Below are 20,552 nucleotides of genomic sequence, written 5' to 3'. Positions count from 1 at the left end.
ATCCAGGAATCCTTCCTTGCTCCCCAGTATATTTAACATTTCCAGATGTGTCTGGATGACCAGTTTGGGATTAGGGGTCTGAAGCTGCATGGCGTGGGGCCCACTCCTCAGAGGCAATAAATTGGAATGAATGTCCTACAGCACATTTACTTTTCTACAGCTGTCCCTGTCCTGAACAAGTATTTGCTATTTCACAGCAGAGATGGTTTGCACTGGATTTTGCCTGTCCTGTAGATCACTGCCAGGCAGTTCCTTTTTCTTCCTGTGGCTTCAAACTCTTTGATCCCTTTGGACCACCTGGTCCTGTGGTCTTCACACTGAACTGACTCGGATGTTGCAGTGGACCAAGGGCCTCGGGGATCTCCACATTATCTTGGTCAGGAAAAATTGTCACATCTTGCAGTCTGTGAGAAGGGGTGAAAGCTGAACTCCACATCTCATTTTTGGGCAGTCCAGTGGGGAAGGATGAATGCAGCTGTCACAGAGCAGGGGCCAAAGGCAGCCCCTGCTTGTTCTACCGCTGTCACTCCCACCTGCACAGGGAGGAACCGCGTCCCACAGCCAGCACGGGTCAGGTGTGCGCTTCCCAGAGAGTCTCTTCCTTCTCAGCCAGAGAGCTGAGGCTCTGAAAAATCCCTTAGTACTTCCAAAGAAAAGAAAAAGGGGGAAAAATTAGTTAATTTCTAAAAAGGAGTTTGTAAGAAATAAGAGATCATAAAACAGTCATATTTGGCTCATTTTCCCTCAGAACTGAAAGGTTTTTCAGAGCAGTGTGCAGAATGATTTCATTTCCAGAAGTTTTCCTTTCATCTGCATTAGAGTGGCAGGTCTGTGTTTGCATAGCATTTCAGAGACCTGTCCAAAGACCTTCCCTGTGTGTTCCCAAGCCAGCAGCAGGCAGCTGCTGTCCCCAGTGCTGTGATATTTTCTGGTTGCAGGGTTCTGGCCACAGGCACACACAGCCCGTGTTTGCATTGCTTGGGCTCTAGCAGCACCTCTATTTCTCATTAGTCAGAAATAAACCAAACATAAACATTACAAGGTTATATACAGCACTGATTTCTATTTTTGTCATCTTTAAAATAGTAGGTAAGTCCCGTAGTTCTATCCAAGTTGGTCCAATTCCTCTTTTTGTTTGTTTGGGGTTTAATTATCTTGGAAGAAATTTGCCGGTGATTTTGGGTCTCTGCTGCAGTGCTGTGACCAAGTTATTCATTCCCAAGTCTGTGTTTTGCAAACCTTGATACCTCCATGCCCCTCCCCATCAGGGAGAATTTCAAAGCCTCTGCTTTCTCTCCTCCTTGAGTAGCACAGACCGAGGGGAAGCTGCTGGAAGTGGGATAAAGCCCCAGCTCTCCCGGCTTCGCAGCAGCATCGCTCCCATTTCGGAGCAGACAGCGACTGGTGGAGGAAGACAGCGAAAAAAATCTTCTGAGGGGGATTTTGGCAGCAAAAGGCCAGTGCCCTGTGGTGAGCTGCGGGGGGAATCGGGTTCTGGGGAAGCTGGCAGCTCCGGGGCTGGAAAGGCAGATGCTGAACAGACCCGTGCGTGAGCGGAGCTTGCAGCAGGCGCTGAGAGCAGCGAGCCAAGGTGCAGGACAGTAGCAGCCTGAAATTTTATAAATAAACAGTGTGTGCAGATGGCAACAAGCAGATTCCTGTTCCTGCCCCAGGTCTGCGTGGCTGTGCAGGATGAGATGCTTCCCAAGGCTGCTGTGTGCTGTAAGCGCTGCTGGGTGCCCTCACCACAGCTCACCTCCTGAGCAGCAGAGCCCTGCAGAAGTGCAGATTCTCTGTTTTTCAGCGTTGTCTAATGTCAGGAGCAGAGGTGAGAGAATTGGGCTGGAGAGGGTCCATGTGTGAGGGGGAGCTGGCTCCTGTTCTGTCCCAAAGCACAGTGGCCGTGCTCATGTATTCCTACCAGAGCTGGGCTGAGGGGAGCTGAGGACCAGCAGTGAAAGTTCTGGGCTTAGGTATAAGAGTTAAACAGGGGAAGGGCAGGGCACTCAACACATCAGTGATGGGGCCAACATCTCCTGAGACCAGAAGAAAGTCCTGTCCTGGGAGCACCAGGTGGGATCAGTGTCTGTGCATCCCTGTGCCTGAGGCACTCTGCTGAGTCCAGAGGTCACCTGGGTGGGGAGGGCTGGCGATGCTGCATGCACAGTCCTCCAGGAACTTGACAGTTGGAGTGAAATTTGGGATCCATCTGCACCCTCTTCCATGGCCAAGGCAGGCAAGCAATGGCATAAGATTCAGAGAAATAACGCATCTAATCCGCCTGAGTAATGCTAATGCAGGCCTCTTGATTAGTGTTTAGAAACCAGGCAAACAATTGATTTAAAATAATTGGTAAATTATGATTAAATAAAAACATTTATACAAAAGAGTTTGTCATTGATATGGTTAAATAAATATTTGTAGAAGTAACTTATACTTGGCCCGGTGCCTGGGCGATGAGCTCTCTTGGGCTGGCTGTGGTTTCATTTTAATAAAGACCAGAAGGCATTCCAGGAATACATAATGCTCCCAGCCCATCCGATGTATATCTGGGGCTTTAGCTCTGCTCGCCACTAACCCAGGCCCAGCTTTGCTTTGTATCCCTTGCCAGTGTTTGTCACTCCCCTCCCCAAAACAGCGTCCTCGTTTCGGGCTGAGCCACCAAAGGAGCGGCGGTGCCGCGGTGGCTCCGTGGGCACGAGGGAGGGATGCGGGTGGGAGCATCAGTGTGTCCGTGCTGGGGCAGAGATGGGGCAGTGCTGGCTGCTCTGTGGGGAAGCCTCGAGCTCTGCAGCTGCTGCAGGGTTTAGAGCAACACAGCTCTTATCTGGCCCTGCTCGGTGGGAGATTTTCAAGAGCTTTACAGAGGGGTTAGCCTCATTATGGCCAGTTAGAGATAAGGAAACCGAACAGAGACGTGACTTGCCCAAAGTCCCGCTGCGGAGGAACAGAAGCCAGGTCACCCCTGGCCGGGCCCTGTGGAGCCTCCTCAGCTCTTGGGGTGCTGCAGGCTTGTCCCCCTTGGCTCCAGAGCCTGGCAGTGCCTGCACTGCCCGGACATCCAGCTGCTCCATGGACCACTCTGCAGCCCCTCTGGCACCTGCACTGCCAAGGAGCTCTGGAAACACCCACGGAGGGAAGGGTGAGAAGGGACATGGGTCAGCAGAACAGATTATCTGGGGGCCTGGGGGTGATAGTGGCACTGCCATTGCTTCCCTCCCTCATTTCCAGCCAGCCACCGAGTCACCAGTGCTTGGAGCAGCCAGACCAGGCACGAGATCCTTCCTGCCTGCACTGGCCACCCAGAAAGCAGCCAAGGGCTCTGCTGCAAAACACACCAGCTTGGCCTCACATGTTCCTCACTGCCCTCTGCACTGGTCATGCAGCTCCTCTCACCAGTCCAGCTGGCTGGGACGTGCTGCTTGTAGGGACATCACCCCTGCCCAGGCTCACCCTCCTCATGCTCTGGCAGAGCCCCTGAGCCTGGGGATGAGGGCTGCTTGGAGGGAGTGCACATTTGGCTGGCAGGAAAGGCAGGAGAACCACTGGACAGCACACAGAGATACCCAGCAGCACAGCCTGGGGCTGGGAATGAGTGCTTGGACCCTCGCTGGGGTGAGCACTGGGGCTGGCTACAGGAGGAAGGACACAGGCAGCCTGCTCCAGGCTTGGTTTGCAGCCTGCACGAGGCACTGGAGAGGCTGCAGCATTTGAGGCTTACCCCAGGCACCACTTCAAGGGGAGCTCAGCACCTGGAGCATCCTGCTTGTGGCCCAAGACATCAGAACAGTCGTGGGTGTGAGAGAAGTCGCTTGAAGGGAGCAACTCACCAGCTCCATTGGGAAACCATCCCCAGAATGTCATCTCCAGTGGATTAAAATAGAAATTTGCCTGCCCCAGCTGTGAAACACAGAAATTCACGGTCCCACTCACTGTACACCCCCCTCAGCTGTGCCTGCAGGGAATTCACAGAGCCTTTCCCCGGTTCTCCTCCCCACAGGGACAGGGGAGCCAGACCCCCCCTGCCTGGGAGTCCACACCAGGGCCATGCTCAGGGCATGCTGGACCTCCCACCGAGGCCAGAGCCCTGACCTTGGTGTCCCACCACGGTCATGAGTCAGGAGGCAGCTACTGGTGTCTCCCATCCCACACCCCATGGCTCTGGACAGCAGGGGCCGTGTCTGGCCTGGCCCTTCCCCCTGCTCTGCATGGGACACAGGAGGTCCCTGAGTGCCTTGAGCTCCTGCCAGCACAGCCCACTTGACCTGAGCACTGTGCTCCAGCCAGAGACCCCATGGCGAGCATCACCCCTGCTGCTGACCTCCCTCAAACCAGCCTCAGACCCTGAGCCTTTAACTCCTCCTTCACCTGCTCTGATCCCCTCTGTCCTGAGGGCTGATGGAGCAGCTGCAGCCACTGCTGCTGAAGGAGCAGTCTGTGTGGCAGGAGTGACAATCTGCCCAAGCCAGGCAGTCAGAGATGAGTGCCAGGGTTCCTGCAGCCTGGAGCACACGGGGAGGAACTGGCAGGGACGTGGGACATGGGACATGGGACATTGGACATAGGACATGGGACATGGGACATGGGACATGGGATATAGGACATGGGACATTGGACATGGGACATGGGACATGGGACATGGGACATGGGACATGGGACAGCCTCCAGCACAGTGCCCGGCTCTGGCGGCTCTCTGCACTCACTGCACATCCCTGCTCAGTAAACACAACAGCCAGAGATTTACAATCAAATATTTATGCTAGTAAAAAACATTTTACATAATCTTTAAACAGCTATGTCATCTCCCTATTTTCATTCTCTGATCTTTCTGTTTTGAGTCGGGATTGGAGAATTTAGTGTATTTACAAAGAAATAAATATTATGATGAAAACATCAGGCAGCTTAATAGTAGCTTTAGCAAAGTGCAGAAGTATTTTTGTGTTCATGTTGTCAATTGCATAATATCTTCTGGACCTTCATAAATTGAGGAACCTTGCTTGGATGCTTGGAGCACTGTGATAAATAGTTCACAGCTCCAATTCAAGCAAGGCTGTCTGCTGTCGGAATGGGAAGAGCTCATGACATCTCTGCCATAAATTCCAGCCCTCAAGCTCTGTGAGGAGATAGGGAGGGGACAGATCATTTAAAAGCCTGGCAGACAGTGGCAAATTCAGGATAGTGAAATGCTGCTGCAGCAGTGCTTACCAGGAGCTATCAGAAATGAAGGATTGGACCATCCCTGCTTGCAGCTCCCTGACCAGAGAAAATCCCATGCTCTGGGCATGAGCTAGGACAGCCAGGATCTTTCTGAGCTAGTCCCTAGAGGCCACCTCTGGGCAGAGGCAGAGACACCTCTGCCTCGCTTGCTCCAGCTCAGAAAGCTTCTGTCTGTCCCAGGTCCTGGAGAGGAACATCCTGACTGGTTGCCATGTGAAAGCCACAGGAGCTCTTTTCTGTGCAATTCAACCCCAGATAAGTCTCAGGCACAAAGAGAAGATAATTTCTCTTCAGGTTCCTAAAGGCCATGATGAGCAGCATGGCTGGAGCTTTGCTGGTGCAGCCTCAGAGCAGGAGGTTCATATCTGTCCTGAATTCAGGAGCACTAATGGGCAGTTCAGTGAAAATTCTTTCTCAGGGGAAGATTTCTTCTTCCATTCTCTATCATAGTGGTGGCATCCTGGCAGTAGCATCTTCAAATGATGTCCAGAGTTCCTTGTGAGCCTTAGCTACTGCTTTCCCTGTGATACCTGCCCTTGGCTACTGCTCTGTACTCTGTATTGGTTATGAATGGAAGAATGCACTCCTCCTGAGCAACGTATTTGTAAAGGCAACTCTTTTTCCAGCCTTCCCACTCCTTCAGGGTTCAGAGTTGTGCCAGCCTGGGGACATTCAGCACAGAGCTGTGTGCCAGCACAGCTGTCCCTCCCCATGGGACCTTGGACACCACAGCTGCACCAGCAGCAGCAAATTATTGCTACCCTACCCATGGGATGGGAGAGTCAGGGCTGGGAGCTCACACCATCAGATCTGCCTTTCCAGAGCATGCTGTGAAGAGTCAAGAAATAAGGCCATGGCAGGAGAGGTCTGTCCCAAATGGAGCTGCCAGGTGCTAGAGAAAAGAAATCAAAGACAAAGCACTCATTCCCACAGGGGAGGGCAATCTGAGCAGACAGGACTGGCAGAACACCAGGTTTGGGGAAACCCCCCTTCTTTGGCACAGGCACTGTCACACACTGATCCCTCCGAGTCCCCAGAGGGGTTTCACTGGAACTTCAGCTCAATTTGGTTCTTTTTCCCATAGTTGCAAATCTACAAACAAACAAACAATCTGCTTTAAAATACACCAGTCCCATAAACAATAGGGTGTGTTGGAAGATCAGAAGGGATGGATCTGGTGAGCAGCACAGAGCTGATATCCCTATGGCTCTGGGGTGTGACTTCTCAGTTCAAAGGAATTCCCTGCCATGACTAATTTATTCTGATATTTAAGGCTCACTCTTTCACTCACTGCAGTCAAGATGAGCTGGTTTACAACAGAGGTGCTTACAGCAGAGCTGGGAACAGGGGAACAGGAAGCACTTGTGGTCTCTGCAGGGACAGTGTGACTGTGTCACCGTCCAGAGAAAGGTGGTGATGCAGCTGGTGGTGAGGCCCTTTTCAGAGCTGAGCCGTGACCGCAGTGCAGACATGGCCAAGACACAAGGGCTGGGCAATGCCAGATCTGGAAACTCATGAGGACCTTGTGGGGGAATAAATATTTCTTGGCTACCTAAAGCAGGCAGCAGCCAGGCAAATGGCTCAGAATCGGTGGTGGGATCTCAGTCCTGTCCTTGCTGCTGACGTTTATGAGAGACAACTTTGCTCTGTTTCCTGAGGACATCAAGAGTACGTGGTCAAGGCTAAGTCTCATGTAAGGACCATCCCAGGGAAACACCAGCTCTGGACTGTGAGTTTAGCAGTTGAGCAATTTGCTGAACTGAGTCAACAAATTAGAGCTTGTTATAGGCATCCTATCAAAGATGTATCTCCATCCGGAAGGGAGGGAAGGAATTAGAAACTCCAAAGGGAGCAGGGATACCTGAGTAGAGCTTTGGCCAGCAGGAGCAGTAAATCAAACAGGAGTTTGCAAAACAAAAAAGTACAAAACCCTGTAGTTGGAAACACAGGGTGTCAATGAGCCCTGCCCTGTCCTTGAGCTGTTCATGGTTCTGCTGAGTGGTGGGGTTAGTTTGTTGTTGTGATTGCAATGTTAACTCCATTAGAGAGGACATTTCAATTACTGAACATTAGGAAAAAATAGTAAGGAACAAGGTTTTGGCCACCGTGCTAGACAATACAGTATAACTCTGTTTACCAGCTCAGCTCAGTGCTTGGAGGCCAATTTATTTAAATTGTCTCTCCCTTGCCAGTCATTAAGGAAAATCCACTTCATCAGATGTAGCGTGAGCAGGAAATCACATCCTGCCCACGGTAAGCAGGGAGCTCAGCTCAGGACAGCCCCATTAACCTCAGCTGACAGGTAACAAGCAATAGGCCAAGAAGAAATGGTCTGAAGTTGTGCCAGGACTTAAAAAAATTTCTTCACTGAAAGAGTGCTCAGGCATTGGAACAGGCCACCCAGGGGAGTGGTGGAATGGCCATCCCTGGAAATGTTCAATAAATGTGGAGATTAGCTGCTTAGAGACATGAGCAGTGGTGGCTTGACAGTAGAACTGGATTATCTTAGAGGTCTTTTCCAACCTAAATAATTCTGTGCTTCTATCACATGGACTGCATGAGGGTGAGAGACCCCAGGAGTTCTCTGCTGTTTTGGGGCACTGATGAATCAGAGCCTCCGGGGCCATGAGTGTAGAAGCCCCAAAATTCCTATCCCCAGCCCAAATTGTTTGGGATACTTCCCAGAAAACATGGGATTAAAATAAAGTAAAATAAAAACCAACCAAAAAACAATCCCAACAAAACTTCATATTAGTCCTGAAGTATTTTTATGACCTAGAGGGAATTTAGGCAGCTTCCTAGGTGAGACCCACACATCAGGGAAGCTGAGCTCTGTCTTTGACTTAGCTTGGCTTGTACTGCTCACATTCCACGGTAAAAGGTGCCAGCAGATCATCCACTCAAGTGAACCAGATGTGGGCTTGGGGAAGGGGAGCCTCAAAGGGTCTGTTTCTCTTTATTTTGTGTGTTTGCAATCGGCTTCTCTTCTCTGAGAGCGTGTTTGGTAGGTGGGGAGGGATCCTCCATTACAACAGCGTCCTCAGCCTCCTTGGGAATCACTGTGGCACAGGAGACTGAGCTGAGGTTCAGCCCTGCCTCACACATCCCGTGTCCGAGTGCCACGGCACGCCAGGGAGCCCAGGGGAACAATTCAGATGGAAAAACCCTTGGATACAGCCAGGCACCAGAAAGGTGTGTGCAGAGCAGCAGAGCTCTGGGGACAGCACTGGGGACACCCCAGTGACACAGAGCTCTGGACATAGCACTGGGGACACCCAGGTGGCACTGGGGGCACCCAGGTGACACAGAGCTCTGGGCACATCAGGGACACCCAGGTGGCACTGGGGACACCCAGGTGACACAGAGCTCTGGGCACAGCAGCAGGGACACCCAGGTGGCACTGGGGACACCCAGGTGGCATTGGGGACACCCAGGTGACACAGAGCTCCGGGCACAACATCGGGGACACCCAGGTGGCACTGGGGGCACCCAGGTGACACAGAGCTCTGGGCACAGCATTGGTGACACCCAGGTGACACAGAGCTCTGGGCACAACATCGGGGACACCCCGGTGGCACTGGGGACACCCCGGTGACACAGAGCTCCGGGCACAGCACTGGGGACACCCCGGTGGCACTGGGGACACCCCGGTGACACAGAGCTCTAGGCACAGCACTGGGGACACCCCGGTGGCACTGGGGACACCCCGGTGACACAGCAGAGCAGCCCCTGCTCACTCCCCGGTCCGTGGGAGCAGGGCAGCAGCAGCAGCAGCCCCGTCCCCGGCGGGGAGCGCACCCAAGGCAGCGCTCAGGTGGAACACCCTTCCCAAAGCCATCCTCTGGCCGGGACACTTGTCCCCAGCCCAGCCCTCCCCTCACCTTCGGGAGCTGAGCCCCCCAGCCCCGCTGAGGGCCGGGAGCCGTGGCCCAGCACTCCGCAAAGAGTTAAGCCCCGGCTCTGTTGATATTTCCAGCGGCTCCCAAAGTCGGCTGAGCCCGGATTGGCTGCGTACGGCCGGTAGTAATTAGGATCAGATATCAAACTTCTGTCTTTGCTAAGACCCTTTCCGATAGTCGCTGCTCCCCGCTAGACGATGACATCAGCCAGGACACCCAGCTGCTGTAGTAAACTCCGGGCGGGAGGAGGCTCCTGCTGGCTCCACGTTAATTAGTTCAACACAGCCCAGGGGGAGCACTTGGTGTCTGTGCAGGGTCACTGCTGGATGGGACCAAATCTTACAAAGCCACTTGCTGCTCCTTGCCAGCCGGCTGTAAAAGCGCCCGGAGAGTCCAGGAGAGCTGGATGAATCCTGAGCACCAGGCACGGTTTGGTCGGCTTTGCCCTGTGGAGGAAGTGAATGGTTTAAGTGAGGGGCGTCTGGATCTGGTCCCTCAGTCACCATGACACTCCTGGGGTCTGAGCACTCCTTGCTGATTCGGAGCAAGTTCAGATCAGGTAGGGAAAACCTTGAGATTTCTCTTAAAACTTCTCTCTCTGCCAAGCCGTAGCCACCGACTGTTGTGCATTAAATGTTGGGAAGCAGCATGTGAGCAAAGACTCGAGGGGTTGTGGAGCTGTCACGGCTTTGCTCTTACAGAGGCTGTTCCACAAGTGGAAAGACGCATCTTCCTTCCTCTTTCTTGCTTTTTTCCTCCTGGTTTTTCGCTGTCTTTGATTTATGCCTGTGGTTTATTTTGGTAAAACTGCAGTTCCCGGTTCTCCTGCTGCGAAGGATTTGGGCAGGAAGCCAAAAGGGCATCTGGGATAAACAAAGTGCCTAATGCTGCCCGTGTACTCCAGGTGCTCTTGCGGGTCCGTGTGGGATAACCACGGAGAGGACGGGCCTGACACTCTGACAGGCAGGCAGCCGAGCTTGTTCCATTAAGTTGTGACTAATTGGAGAAAAATGAATTTGAAGAAATGCGTCATTTTTAGAAGTAAAAATAACAAATGGAACATGAAAAGTATTTAAAGTGACATCATCAGAGAAATAAAACCAGAGGCACACAATTGATTGCCGCTCGCGGAGGGTTTGTGAGTAAAACATGCCTCCGGCTCGTGAGTCAGGGGAGGCACAGGCAGGGGCTTCTCCGAGGACGTTCACTGAGTGAAGGTGAGTGAAGGTGAACTATGGCATGGTCGCTTCTAGATCAGCCCCTCTGCTGGATGTTCGTGCCTTTAATCACTGGCTATATCTATAGTAAGTGTACTCAACTTGGGAGTGGGTATCCCAGCTTGCAGGTTTTTTAATGATCATAACATACTGCCGATTTTAACAGTAATGCAGGAAAAAAACGCTCTCAAGGTGCTTTCTCTGACCTTCCCAGTTGTCCCTGGGAGTATTATCTGTGAGGATGTGCAGATAAATCAGCTGCATGTGCTGTACGGGATGCTTTAAATCCAGACAGGGCAGTCACGTTGGAGCATGCACCCGGTCTGGCATGTCACCCACGCCGTGTGTGTTTTTGCCTCCTTCCTCATTGTAGATAATGGAATGGGAGATTTATGGTACTGATGGGAGACATGAGTGGTGTTATCAGGATCTCTTAGATAGCTGGGTGGTCAACTTAAACTTTGTTTTCTCAGCAAATACAAAGTTGGCAATTGGTTGAAAACCCCAGAGTGTGTGTGCAAACACAAGTGTCCTAGTCTGGCTGAATTATACAAAGCCTGGGTCCAGGTCTTTGGTGTGGTTTCCATATCACTCTGATCTTACATTTCATTTGATTAAGTCATTCCTTAAATTTTGTTGGTATATTATGGTACACTGCTGTTCATTTGAAAAAAATCTCAGTCTGTAACAATTCCTCCAGCATGTACAAAGCAACACTGCCACCTCCCTGAGGAGCGGAGGACGGGCTGTGCATTGTCCCTGCATTCTTTTCAAGTGAACCAAGACTGTTTTTAAGGCTCATTTCTGGTTTATTTGTAAGCTGGCTTTATTATGGAACCAACAGTGGGCTCTCTAAACATATTTTTTAAATGATTCTCCAAGAAAAGTAAACTTTGTTGGTCTTTGCATCCATAAATTCTCGTGCCTTTCAGCATTTCTGGGACAGTCAATTTGTGGGGCATTCTTTAGTTGATGATTTATTCCCACAACCATTATCCCTTGCTATGGCCTGGTGAAAGGCAGGCTTCCCATTTGACAAGATTTCTCTGCCTGTTGATTTTGTTGGAGCTGGGCTCACCATCATCCCAAATCTGTGCTTGCACCACGCTGTCCCTGTGGCTGTGGGACACAGCCACAGCACGGTCCTGGTTGTCACAGTGTGTGAGGCAGGAGGAGACCAGGATGCTGAGAAACCCAAATAAGTCAATAAAGCTGCTTTCAGTTTCTGCTGGATTTTTAATAACATGGGGAACAGAGAAGAAGCTAACGTTTCATGGAATCTCTGTTCTTTGCAAAGCCTCTGTGGCACAAGTTCCTGTGGCATCTCTGCTCTGTGTGCAGGCTTTGTCAGCTGTAAAGCCCCACGAGGATGGTAGGAGGTGCAGAGCTCTGATTTACCATCCTCCATCCACTTGGGAGAGGGTTGAAAGTCTCAAACAGCCCATGGCTGTGCCCCACACTGTCTTGCATGGCTCAGGGGGCTGTGACACGGGACAGCAGCAGTTCTGGAGCTCTGTAGCTTGCAGAGGCAGGAGGGATCAGCCCCAGAAATGCCAAGCCCCAAGGAGCCACGCTGAGCTGTGCGCCATCGCTTTGGAAACGCTCTTGAGCCGGCAGGTGAGAGGCTCTGTTTGCTCCCCAGGTTTGGGAAGGATTAGCTGTGCTCCATGACTCATGATGAGTCTGAATCCCTTTTGAAGGATTCCAGGCCAATATTAAAGAGGACTAAAGTAAATCTTAATAGCTAAACTTTTGCTGTCTCTCTCTGGCCTGCACACGCTGAGCAGCTGAAGGAGCTATGTGAGTGTGTTAAGGGGAGTTGGAGATGCATTACTTGTTCCCTCCTTCCAGAATCCCTTTAACCTCTGTTATGCACCAGGCAGAAAGTGGAGCAAGGAGGTGGCAGCTGGAAGATGGTGGCACTGGTGTGGCTCCAGGGCCAGCTCTCGTGCCCCTCACTTCCATCTGACAGCAGCAGTAGCGAGCAGAAGTGTGTTTACCCAGGAAAGGCTGCTCTGGTGGTGGCAGTGGCTCTTCTCAGTGTGCCCTGCAATCATCCCTTGAGTGCCACAGCCATTTCTCCTGCTCTTGTCTCTCCAGTGGTCCCAGTGAAGGACCAGCACAGCTGTGCCATGAGGAGAGACAGTGGCTATGCCAGTGCCAGGCACCAGAACCACTCCAGAGGGAGAGAAAATCACCACCATGCTGAAGCCCTGCAGGGTCCCGCTTCCCTTCCTCAAGGATCTGTGTGCCTCTTTATTTTGTCTGTTTGGCCAAAGATAAATATTCTGATCTGAGGTCATCCTGACAAATTTTGCAGGAATGATGATTCTTCAATCTGCCATGCTGTCCCATACGATCCAGCTATCAATGGGATTGCACTAAATCAACAGGACATCCAAGTGCTGTTCCAGAAACACATTTAACTCTTCCCAGAGATGATCATTTATGTGATCTCTTGCTCTGAGTACAAACCAATTGTTCTCCAGCAGTGGAGAAGCATTGGCATCAGACAAAGCAAACAATGCTGACAAATGCAGATCCAACCTTAGCCCTGACCCTTTTTTTTTCAGCTCTATGGAAAGAGCTTACCAGGCCAACATCTGCCTAACTTCATTGGTAATTCAGATAATTGGTGAGAAGTGAAAGTTTAACACTATAAATAAGGCTCTGTGTGGCTTGGCATGGGGTACCAGGACCTAATTGTGGACACATGGGTGTGGGTTTGCAGAGAAGACTTGCCTGGCTCCATGGAGGAAACTATTCATGCTTACACATAGGGCTTGAATGAAACTGAGATGGGAGAGGAATTTATTCTGTCTGCCTCCGGTGGCGAGAGTGATTTGGACCAAAATCAGCAGGTCAATAAAGGCAGAAGAGAATAGGTCTTGGTAGGGTGTTTGGCCAGGCATTTTGGCAGAACCTTTATTTTGATTTTCCTGGTGTCCAAAGATAAAGCATGCGCCTGTGTTTCCTCTCAGATCATGAACTCATACAGGTCACAGTCAGCATGTGTGTGTTCAAACCATGGCCTTGCTGTAGCTGATGAGACTGTTTTGTGAAGTTTTTGTAAAAGACAGACTTGATATAGATCAGTTTGTACTTAGTTTTGATTTTCTGGCATCTTATCCCTCAGTGTTTTAATGGGCAGTCATATATTTCTTTGTCAGTAAAGCATGTGTTATGGCACAGATCAAAACTCACCTCACTGTGCTTCAGGGGACATCTGTCTGGGGGTGCTGAAGGGGTGACTGCAAGGGGAGAGCCTGTTCTCAGGACCATGGTGAGGCTGGGGTTGCACATTATGCTGGATTCAGAGGGATTTCACAGCTGGTTCTGCCCACTTGGTGGTCTGGGCTCCTTGCTAGCCACCTGTGCTAGCCTAGTGTCTCTTCCAAGGTACCTGGAGTCCTGGACTTGGGGTTAGAAATGTATTTCTCAGCCATGCAGAGATTTTTCAGTGCAGTCTCCCAGGTAACACACACATATTTGTCTGTTAGAAGTAAAATGCTCCCAGCTCTGAAGTGACATCACAGGCAGAGATAAAGCAATGCCTCCCTGAGAAAGGACTGACCAAGGCTGTCCATGGCTGTCCTGGCTGAGCAGTGCCATTTCCAGCTTCACCTCTGCTCACACAGGTCCCACAGAGGTCATGTTGTCAGAGGGGCTCAAGACAAAGCCTGGCCAAGGTGTTTTTGCAGAGCAGCAGCTCCAGAAAAGCCCTGTGAGACTCTGCTGTGTCAGCACCAAGGAGGCTGGCTGGCTTGTCAGGAGCTCAGAATCCTCCACGCTGGAGTTTGATGCCAGCCTGCTGCTCGGCTGGGAAGGAGCCCCAAGGTCCTGCCCACACCCTGCTTTGAGAACCGACTCCTGCTCCTGGTGCAGCTGCAAAGAAAAGACACAGGGCCATGAACAACATGATTGGACCTGCCAGAGTGCCAGCCCTGATCCTGCCCTGCTGGGACCTCAGGACAGTCAAAGGATCCCACGGGGCAGCTCCTCTTCCTCACCAGGCTCACACAATACCTCAGACATTAAATGGAAAGTCATTCTCACAGCCAGCAGCAGCCCTGCCTTCCAAAGGTGCCTTGGGTGCAAAACAAGGTCAGGATTTGGACTTAATGATCCTTGTGAGTTCCTTCCAACTCTGGATATTCTGATTCCAGAGCCACTTTGTGCCAGTCAGTGTGTGAGCAGGGGCAGGTCACCAGGTTCCTCTGGTACACACCATGGCCATGGACAGGCCTGTGTTTCACCTTTGCTCAGCTGCTGTTTGGTGGGCAAAAAAACTGCTGCTGTTGCCAACAGGAGTCCCCCCCTCCCCACTCCCAGTTTGTTGCCAACTCCCCCAAGCCCAGCAGAGCTGTCCCCACCCTGTGCATCACTGAGGAACACTCACACTCCCCAGAGCCCAGCTCTGAGCCAGCAGGGCAGGAATGAGCTGCTGGTGGCAGAAGGGACAGTGACTTGCTGCTGCTTTTTCAGTGGTCTCCTCCTTGGAGACACAACAGCCCCAACACTAGGTCAGGTCAGCTATGGCTTTGCCTGCCTGTCCTAGTCCTGAACCCCGTGAGGAGGGTGAGGAGGGCACTTCCCCCTCTCCATGGGACACGTGCCTCATGCTGCTCAGCCCCCTGTGCTGCTCAAGCCAGTTCCCCAAGGAGAGGAAGGTGTGGGAGTGCTCTGCCAATACCCCAGTGTGGGGATGCTCTGATACAGTGACAAAATTCCCATCCCATCCTGATTGCCTGCTGAGCACCACACTCAAGGCTTCACCCAGGCTGAAGCAGATGGCCAGATCTGCCTGTTCCTGGGGTGGAGACATGATTTGAACACATCTTTTCTGTGCATCACCAGGCCAGGCAAGGCCCAAGCTCTCCTCTGGGCTTTCTGCAGCTCTGAGGTCAGCTCCTAGAGAGGAGCATGACTCATGACTGCAAGTCACAGGCAGTGTTCAAAGCTTGGGCCACCAGAGGCAGCTGTGACTGATGCCAGGAGGTTTTGTCTGCACCACTGGCACAGCCCTACAGCACAGAACATTTCTGGAAGCAGATATCACTGAACAGGACTTCGTTCTAGCACAGACGCGAGCACTATTTCTAACAAAAAGTTCACAAGCAAATTCACTGGGATAGGTTTGCCAAGTGTCTCAGCATCCCAGGTACCCCAGGAGGGAGCAGGAGTGCTGAAAGCAAGGCTGTCTCAGCTGCTGGTGCCACAGGATGACCAGCATGCACTGGCTGGCACTTCTCACCATCCAAACTGGTGTGCAGGCAGACAAGGATGCTGGGGGGGTGGGACCAAGATTGTCTCTTCAGTGCTCCAGCCACCACTTTTCCTATCATAAATGTTCCTCTGAAGTGCTAGCAGAGCAGTTCCCTTGAAAAATAAGAATCTCCATGAAAATTTAATTTCCATACAGAGCTCAGGCCTTCAGAGATGCAGCAAAAAGGAAAGGAATGCAACTGGGGTCAGACACAGCTTCCAGGAAAGCAGCAGCTAAGTGGTGATTTGGATGGTGCCAGGGGCTCCTCCAGCCCTGGTTTTAAGCACTGTTGGTTGTAAGGGAAAGGTGCAAGCCCTAAGCTGGTGTCTGCCAAGCTGCAGCATTGCCTCAGAGGCTGCTTCCCTCTTGTGCAGGGATGTTCAGCACTTTTGTCTGACACTGTCCACTACATTTACAACAGGTTTTGGGAAGTTCATAGAAATATTTGAGAGCCAAGTCATGTATCCTACTGCATGAGGAGGTCCAGACTGGGATGAATATTTGGTGGCTGAAATAACTGTTTCAGCTGTTGAGCGTGTGCTGCTCCTGGAAGTGGCTGCTACTTGCACTGGCCTGTCCTCACATTTTTTGACAGCATGTCCTGAACAGACAAGGCTGGATTTTCCTCCTTGCCCTGTAGCTAAAGGATGGGCCAGGCTTAAGGACATTTGTGAGCTCAGCATGGCCTGTGATGAATTCCCTGTCTAGGGGAGGTGACCTGCCCATGGAATTGCTCAGCTCTCCCACCAGAGTAGTCAGTGACATTGCTGGGTCACAGCCTTTCTCCTCATCAGCACAAAAACCAAACTGCACAAAATTCTCATTGCATGGTCCCAGCACCCCTCTGTGACAGCCTGTGCACAGGGCAGGAGGCAAAGGAGAGGCTGAGGTGGAGCATGGACCAGCTGCAGTGGGGGGGATCCCAGACTGTGCTCTGCTCACTGGGAGGCAGCAGAATCTGGGGAATCTGGGCTCCCAAGAGCTGCTCCTGCAGCCAAGCAGTGGGAGAGCTATGGCAGTGAAACCCACATGTTTTCATCACTTTTTGCAGCGGGACAGATGATGAATCTTACACCCACCACAGGGGAAGTCATCATCACCTTCTGAGCTATGCTCCAAGGGGATTTGTACTCTCTCCTTTTTCTCCTCACCAGCCTGGCTGACAGCTGGCTGCTCCAGGGGGCTGGGGAATGATTGTTTGCTAGGAAGGGCTATGAAAGAAGCAGAAGCAGCAGGGAATGTGGGCCCTGAATGCACAGACTGTTAGGATCCCCCTTGCCCGTGTGGATGTGGTACATCACTTGGTCTGGCTGTGTCGGAAGTCGGAGTGAAATGGTGCAAATAATTTGGCAGACGTGGGAGCTGTGAAGGGAAGTGATGGAGGATCCTCACTCAGGATATTTTACAGCCCAATGGGGCACTGCTGTGTCCTTGGCAGGGTGGTGTATGTGACTCGAGAAGGCTTTGCTGTCTCTCTGTTAATAATGTGATGTTGTATGTAAATTGCCTCAGTTGAAGGCAGGAGGCTCTAATGCCTGGGGTACTGCACCAGGACTAGGAGAGCAGAGAACCGTTCTTGGGTGAGTGACAGATTGCTTTTGTTCTTGCACAGTTTCTGACCTCCCTTAAGTCACCTGTTCCATAAAGATCTTTCTTTTCCTCAGGGAAAGCTCCAAGCCCTTCACAGCTGTTCAGTATTGTGAGCAGTCACAGGGAGGGTTCTACACAGAGGAACTGGGACAGAGCTCACCCTGTGTCAGATCCCAGCCAGGAGCTGGTTACCTTTAACCTGCCTGCATAGCCCAGGAGGAAGCACGGGCATTCCCAGAGCATGGACTGTCTCATTTGGTTCTGGGGGTCCCTGAGGAGGATGGGGGGGTGCACATAACTGGGTGCAGTGTAGGTACCCAGAGTGTGAGGGTCTAAATCCGTGTCCACAGGCAGAGCCAGCACTGACTGGGGTGGTGCCATGGGGCAGAGGGGAGCTAAAAACTCCCCTGGCAGCAAGTGACTTCATCCATCAGCTTCACCCTGGGTTAGGAAGAACAGCACACACACAGACTTTACCACATACTGGAGGATACATTTTTCCCTCGCAGCAAGAACCTATCTTTGGTGTCCAAAGAAGTGCTGGAATTTGGCAGGAGATCATTGTCCCATATGAAGCCTTCACTAAACATTTGCTCTGAATGTGAAACATGGTTTGTACAGAGGACATGGAAAAGTCACAAGCAATGGCATTTCAGGGAGCCTCATGCTTTGGGGACTGCTCTGGAAGGGATTATTTTTCAGCTCCATCCCACATCCCAGGAGATGACATTCTACTCATTGTAGACATGAGCTGTTGGCAGAGCTCAGCAGGTTGCTCCCAAGGACAAAAATGCTGTTCTTGCCATTCTTTTCCTTCCAACCCCAGCTCATTCCGGGCAGCTGAGGAGAAGCAGCCTGGAGCTGTGCTGGTGGGCAGGGCAGTGTGTGGTTATGTTGTCACTGAGGTGTCTCAGCTCTGCTGAGCTTCCAGCAGGACAGCATGGAATTGACTTTTGTGGTTTACTTTGTGATACAGGTGTCCTCCTGAAGACAAATTTGCAAAACCTAATTCACAGTACAGGTTACCTGGGTGATGGGATGAGCTAAATTGTTCACAAGGCTGGTCCAGCAGCAGCAGGGATCAGTGCCAGACCTGTGTGCCACACACAGACCCTACACATTTTGTGCATTAGCACCTCAGTACCATCCTGCCCCTTTCCCTGACACTGTCTCTCTCACAGTTTTACAGCTACGGCTGCAGCAGAGAAGGACCCGTGAGCAGCTGGCAGACCAAGGCATCATGCCACGTGAGTATCCCCTTCTGCCTTTTTCATCCTGGCTCAGAGGAGAGCTCATCCTGGCTCTCCTGTGTTCATCCTGGGCACTGCTGGGGCACTGTGTGGCACCAGCTCAGATCCCCACAGCTCAGAGCAAAGTGCTACCAGGGGGACTTTGCTTCCAGCCCTGCAGAAATATGATGATCCCTGCTGCTGTACAGTGCATTTATCACACAGACTATAATGCCCCTGCTCAAACTGAAGTCAGGAGAGATGCTTTCCTTACACCATCCAAAATTTCAGCTGCAGAGCTCCCTGTCCCAGAGGTCACTGCAGAAGGACAAGCACATCCAGCTCAGCAGAGAACTCACAAAGCTGGTCACATAGGCAAAGGCAGAGAATCTCCTGACCTCCTGTAAAAGCCAGGAACCTCTGTGACAGGACAAGGAAGAGGATGAGAGGGCTCATTCCAGGATGCTGGGGAGGAAGGCAGCTCTGGGGACCTGCCTTGGCCCCGGTGCAGACAGCAATCCCTGGGGAATTGAGACATACCCAGCTCTGTGCTCAGGCAGGACCCCCAGGGCAGAGCTGTCAGTGCACACCTCAGGCCAGTGAACCCTCTACTTGCTGCAGAGTGACAAATGTGTTCCCCCTCTGACCCCATCCACCCCTGCTCACCTCAAGCCTGAAGGACAAACTCCAGGACAGCATTATCATGAAGTGATTCTGCACCAGAGAGTCAGCTGCTAGAGCCCAAAAAGTCAGTGAATGAAAACCTTCCCCTTCTGCACCTGCAGGTGCATCATGAAAGCTGTAGAACCACTGGAGAAAGGATGTTGGGAGCTCAGCCCTGCTCAGTGGAACACTCCATCCTGACCTAGCTCAGGCTCCATGTGCAAATCTGTGGTTACCTGGGACCCAGGTAGAGGATTATCCTTTCTGTCTCATCAAGGACCCCTTGGGTTCACTGCTAAGGTCACCATTTTCCAGAGGCTGTGTCACTGCTGTCTCTTCTGGTTGCCTTTGAAGGCTGTGATGGAGCTCTTGCCTAAGCAGAAGAACACCACCTCTCTCTGAGAGCATGGCTCTAGCACTGCTTGCTGCACCCTGTCCCTGCCCTGTCGCTCCTGGAGGATTGTGCTGAACAGACAGAACAACTGACTCCTTCTCAGGATGTTTTTGTCAGCACCAAGCATTAGGAAAACGTGAGCAGGATGACAAAATCATGACTGCCAAAATGACCAATGCTTTTAAGACTGATAAATGCATGCTCTTTCAATTTTTCACCTGTTTATTTCTTTAAGCATTCAGATTTTATGCTTTGATCACAAGACTCCAGGAGCAGAAGCTTTAGACAAAATCCTGTGATATTTGTTAGAGTAATGCAAGAACATGGGGCAGCAGTGCCCCCTGAGAGGTTTGTACACCTGGGGCTGCTCTGCGAGGCTGCGCTGTCACACGTGGCACCCAACATCTCCAACCTTGCACATAGCAAAGTATTCAGCCAAATACATTTGATGGCAACTGAAGGGTATTTTCCTGTTACTTACAGCTTCTCTGCACTCCCAACTTCTAGGCTGACATTTTTCAGTCTGGTTTCTGTCCAAGAAGACCATTCTGGGAAACTTGAGTGCGGTTCACTCACTGAAAGTAATAGAAGAAAAGGCACTTATGCCATTATAAAAACAAACATGCTGAATTTAACTGCTGAATTTGACATCAGGAGGAAGTGTCAGATGTTAGCATTTAATACATGGGAGCCCCAGCCAGCTTCCCCATGGCTTGGGCATGTGCAGACATTCCTTACGAAAAGCAAGTTTTTGTTAACCATATCTTCCCATGCCATGTTGGTTCTGAGGACCAGCAGGTGAGTCCCCCTGGCTGTGATGGACTGCAAAAACACGTGTGCTTGAAGGCCCTCCTGCTCTACACAGCCACCACCTCATCCTCACTGAAGCCTTAAAACATCTGTCCTGAGGTGATCGACACCACACACAGCACCTCTGCCCTGGTGCCCGCAGGCCCTCACCCATTTCATGCTGAAATGTCATCCCCTGACAAGTTCTCTGAACTAGCAGTGCCAGCAATGTCTTTATTTGTTCTGCAGACTGATACAAGCTGCAGCACCCACATAATTCCTCCAGAA

General features: G+C 51.4%; 1 protein-coding gene across 6 annotated transcripts in view; it reads left to right on the top strand.

Annotated features, from left to right (window-relative positions):
- The first annotated feature begins 9,292 nt into the window (after positions 1-9,292).
- The window catches only part of MYOCD (myocardin), a 34,275-nt gene continuing 23,015 nt past the window's right edge, over positions 9,293-20,552 (top strand). The window contains exons 1-3 of one of the 6 annotated variants that reach the window (XM_058852106.1): positions 9,606-9,675; positions 18,371-18,436; positions 19,204-19,328. In XM_058852106.1, the coding sequence (XP_058708089.1) occupies positions 19,298-19,328 (31 nt within the window). In that variant the 5' untranslated portion in view covers positions 9,606-9,675; positions 18,371-18,436; positions 19,204-19,297. Of the gene's footprint in view, positions 9,676-10,246; positions 10,334-18,370; positions 18,437-19,203; positions 19,329-20,552 lie in introns of those variants that run through there. The other 5 variants (XM_058852105.1, XM_058852103.1, XM_058852102.1 and 2 more) reach the window with 5 other exon arrangements.

This window comes from Poecile atricapillus, chromosome 17 (genome assembly GCF_030490865.1).
Source record: "Poecile atricapillus isolate bPoeAtr1 chromosome 17, bPoeAtr1.hap1, whole genome shotgun sequence".
Classification (NCBI taxonomy): Eukaryota; Metazoa; Chordata; class Aves; order Passeriformes; family Paridae; genus Poecile; species Poecile atricapillus.
Note: the sequence above shows the minus strand (reverse complement) of the source record. Positions and strands in the feature narration are given on the sequence as shown.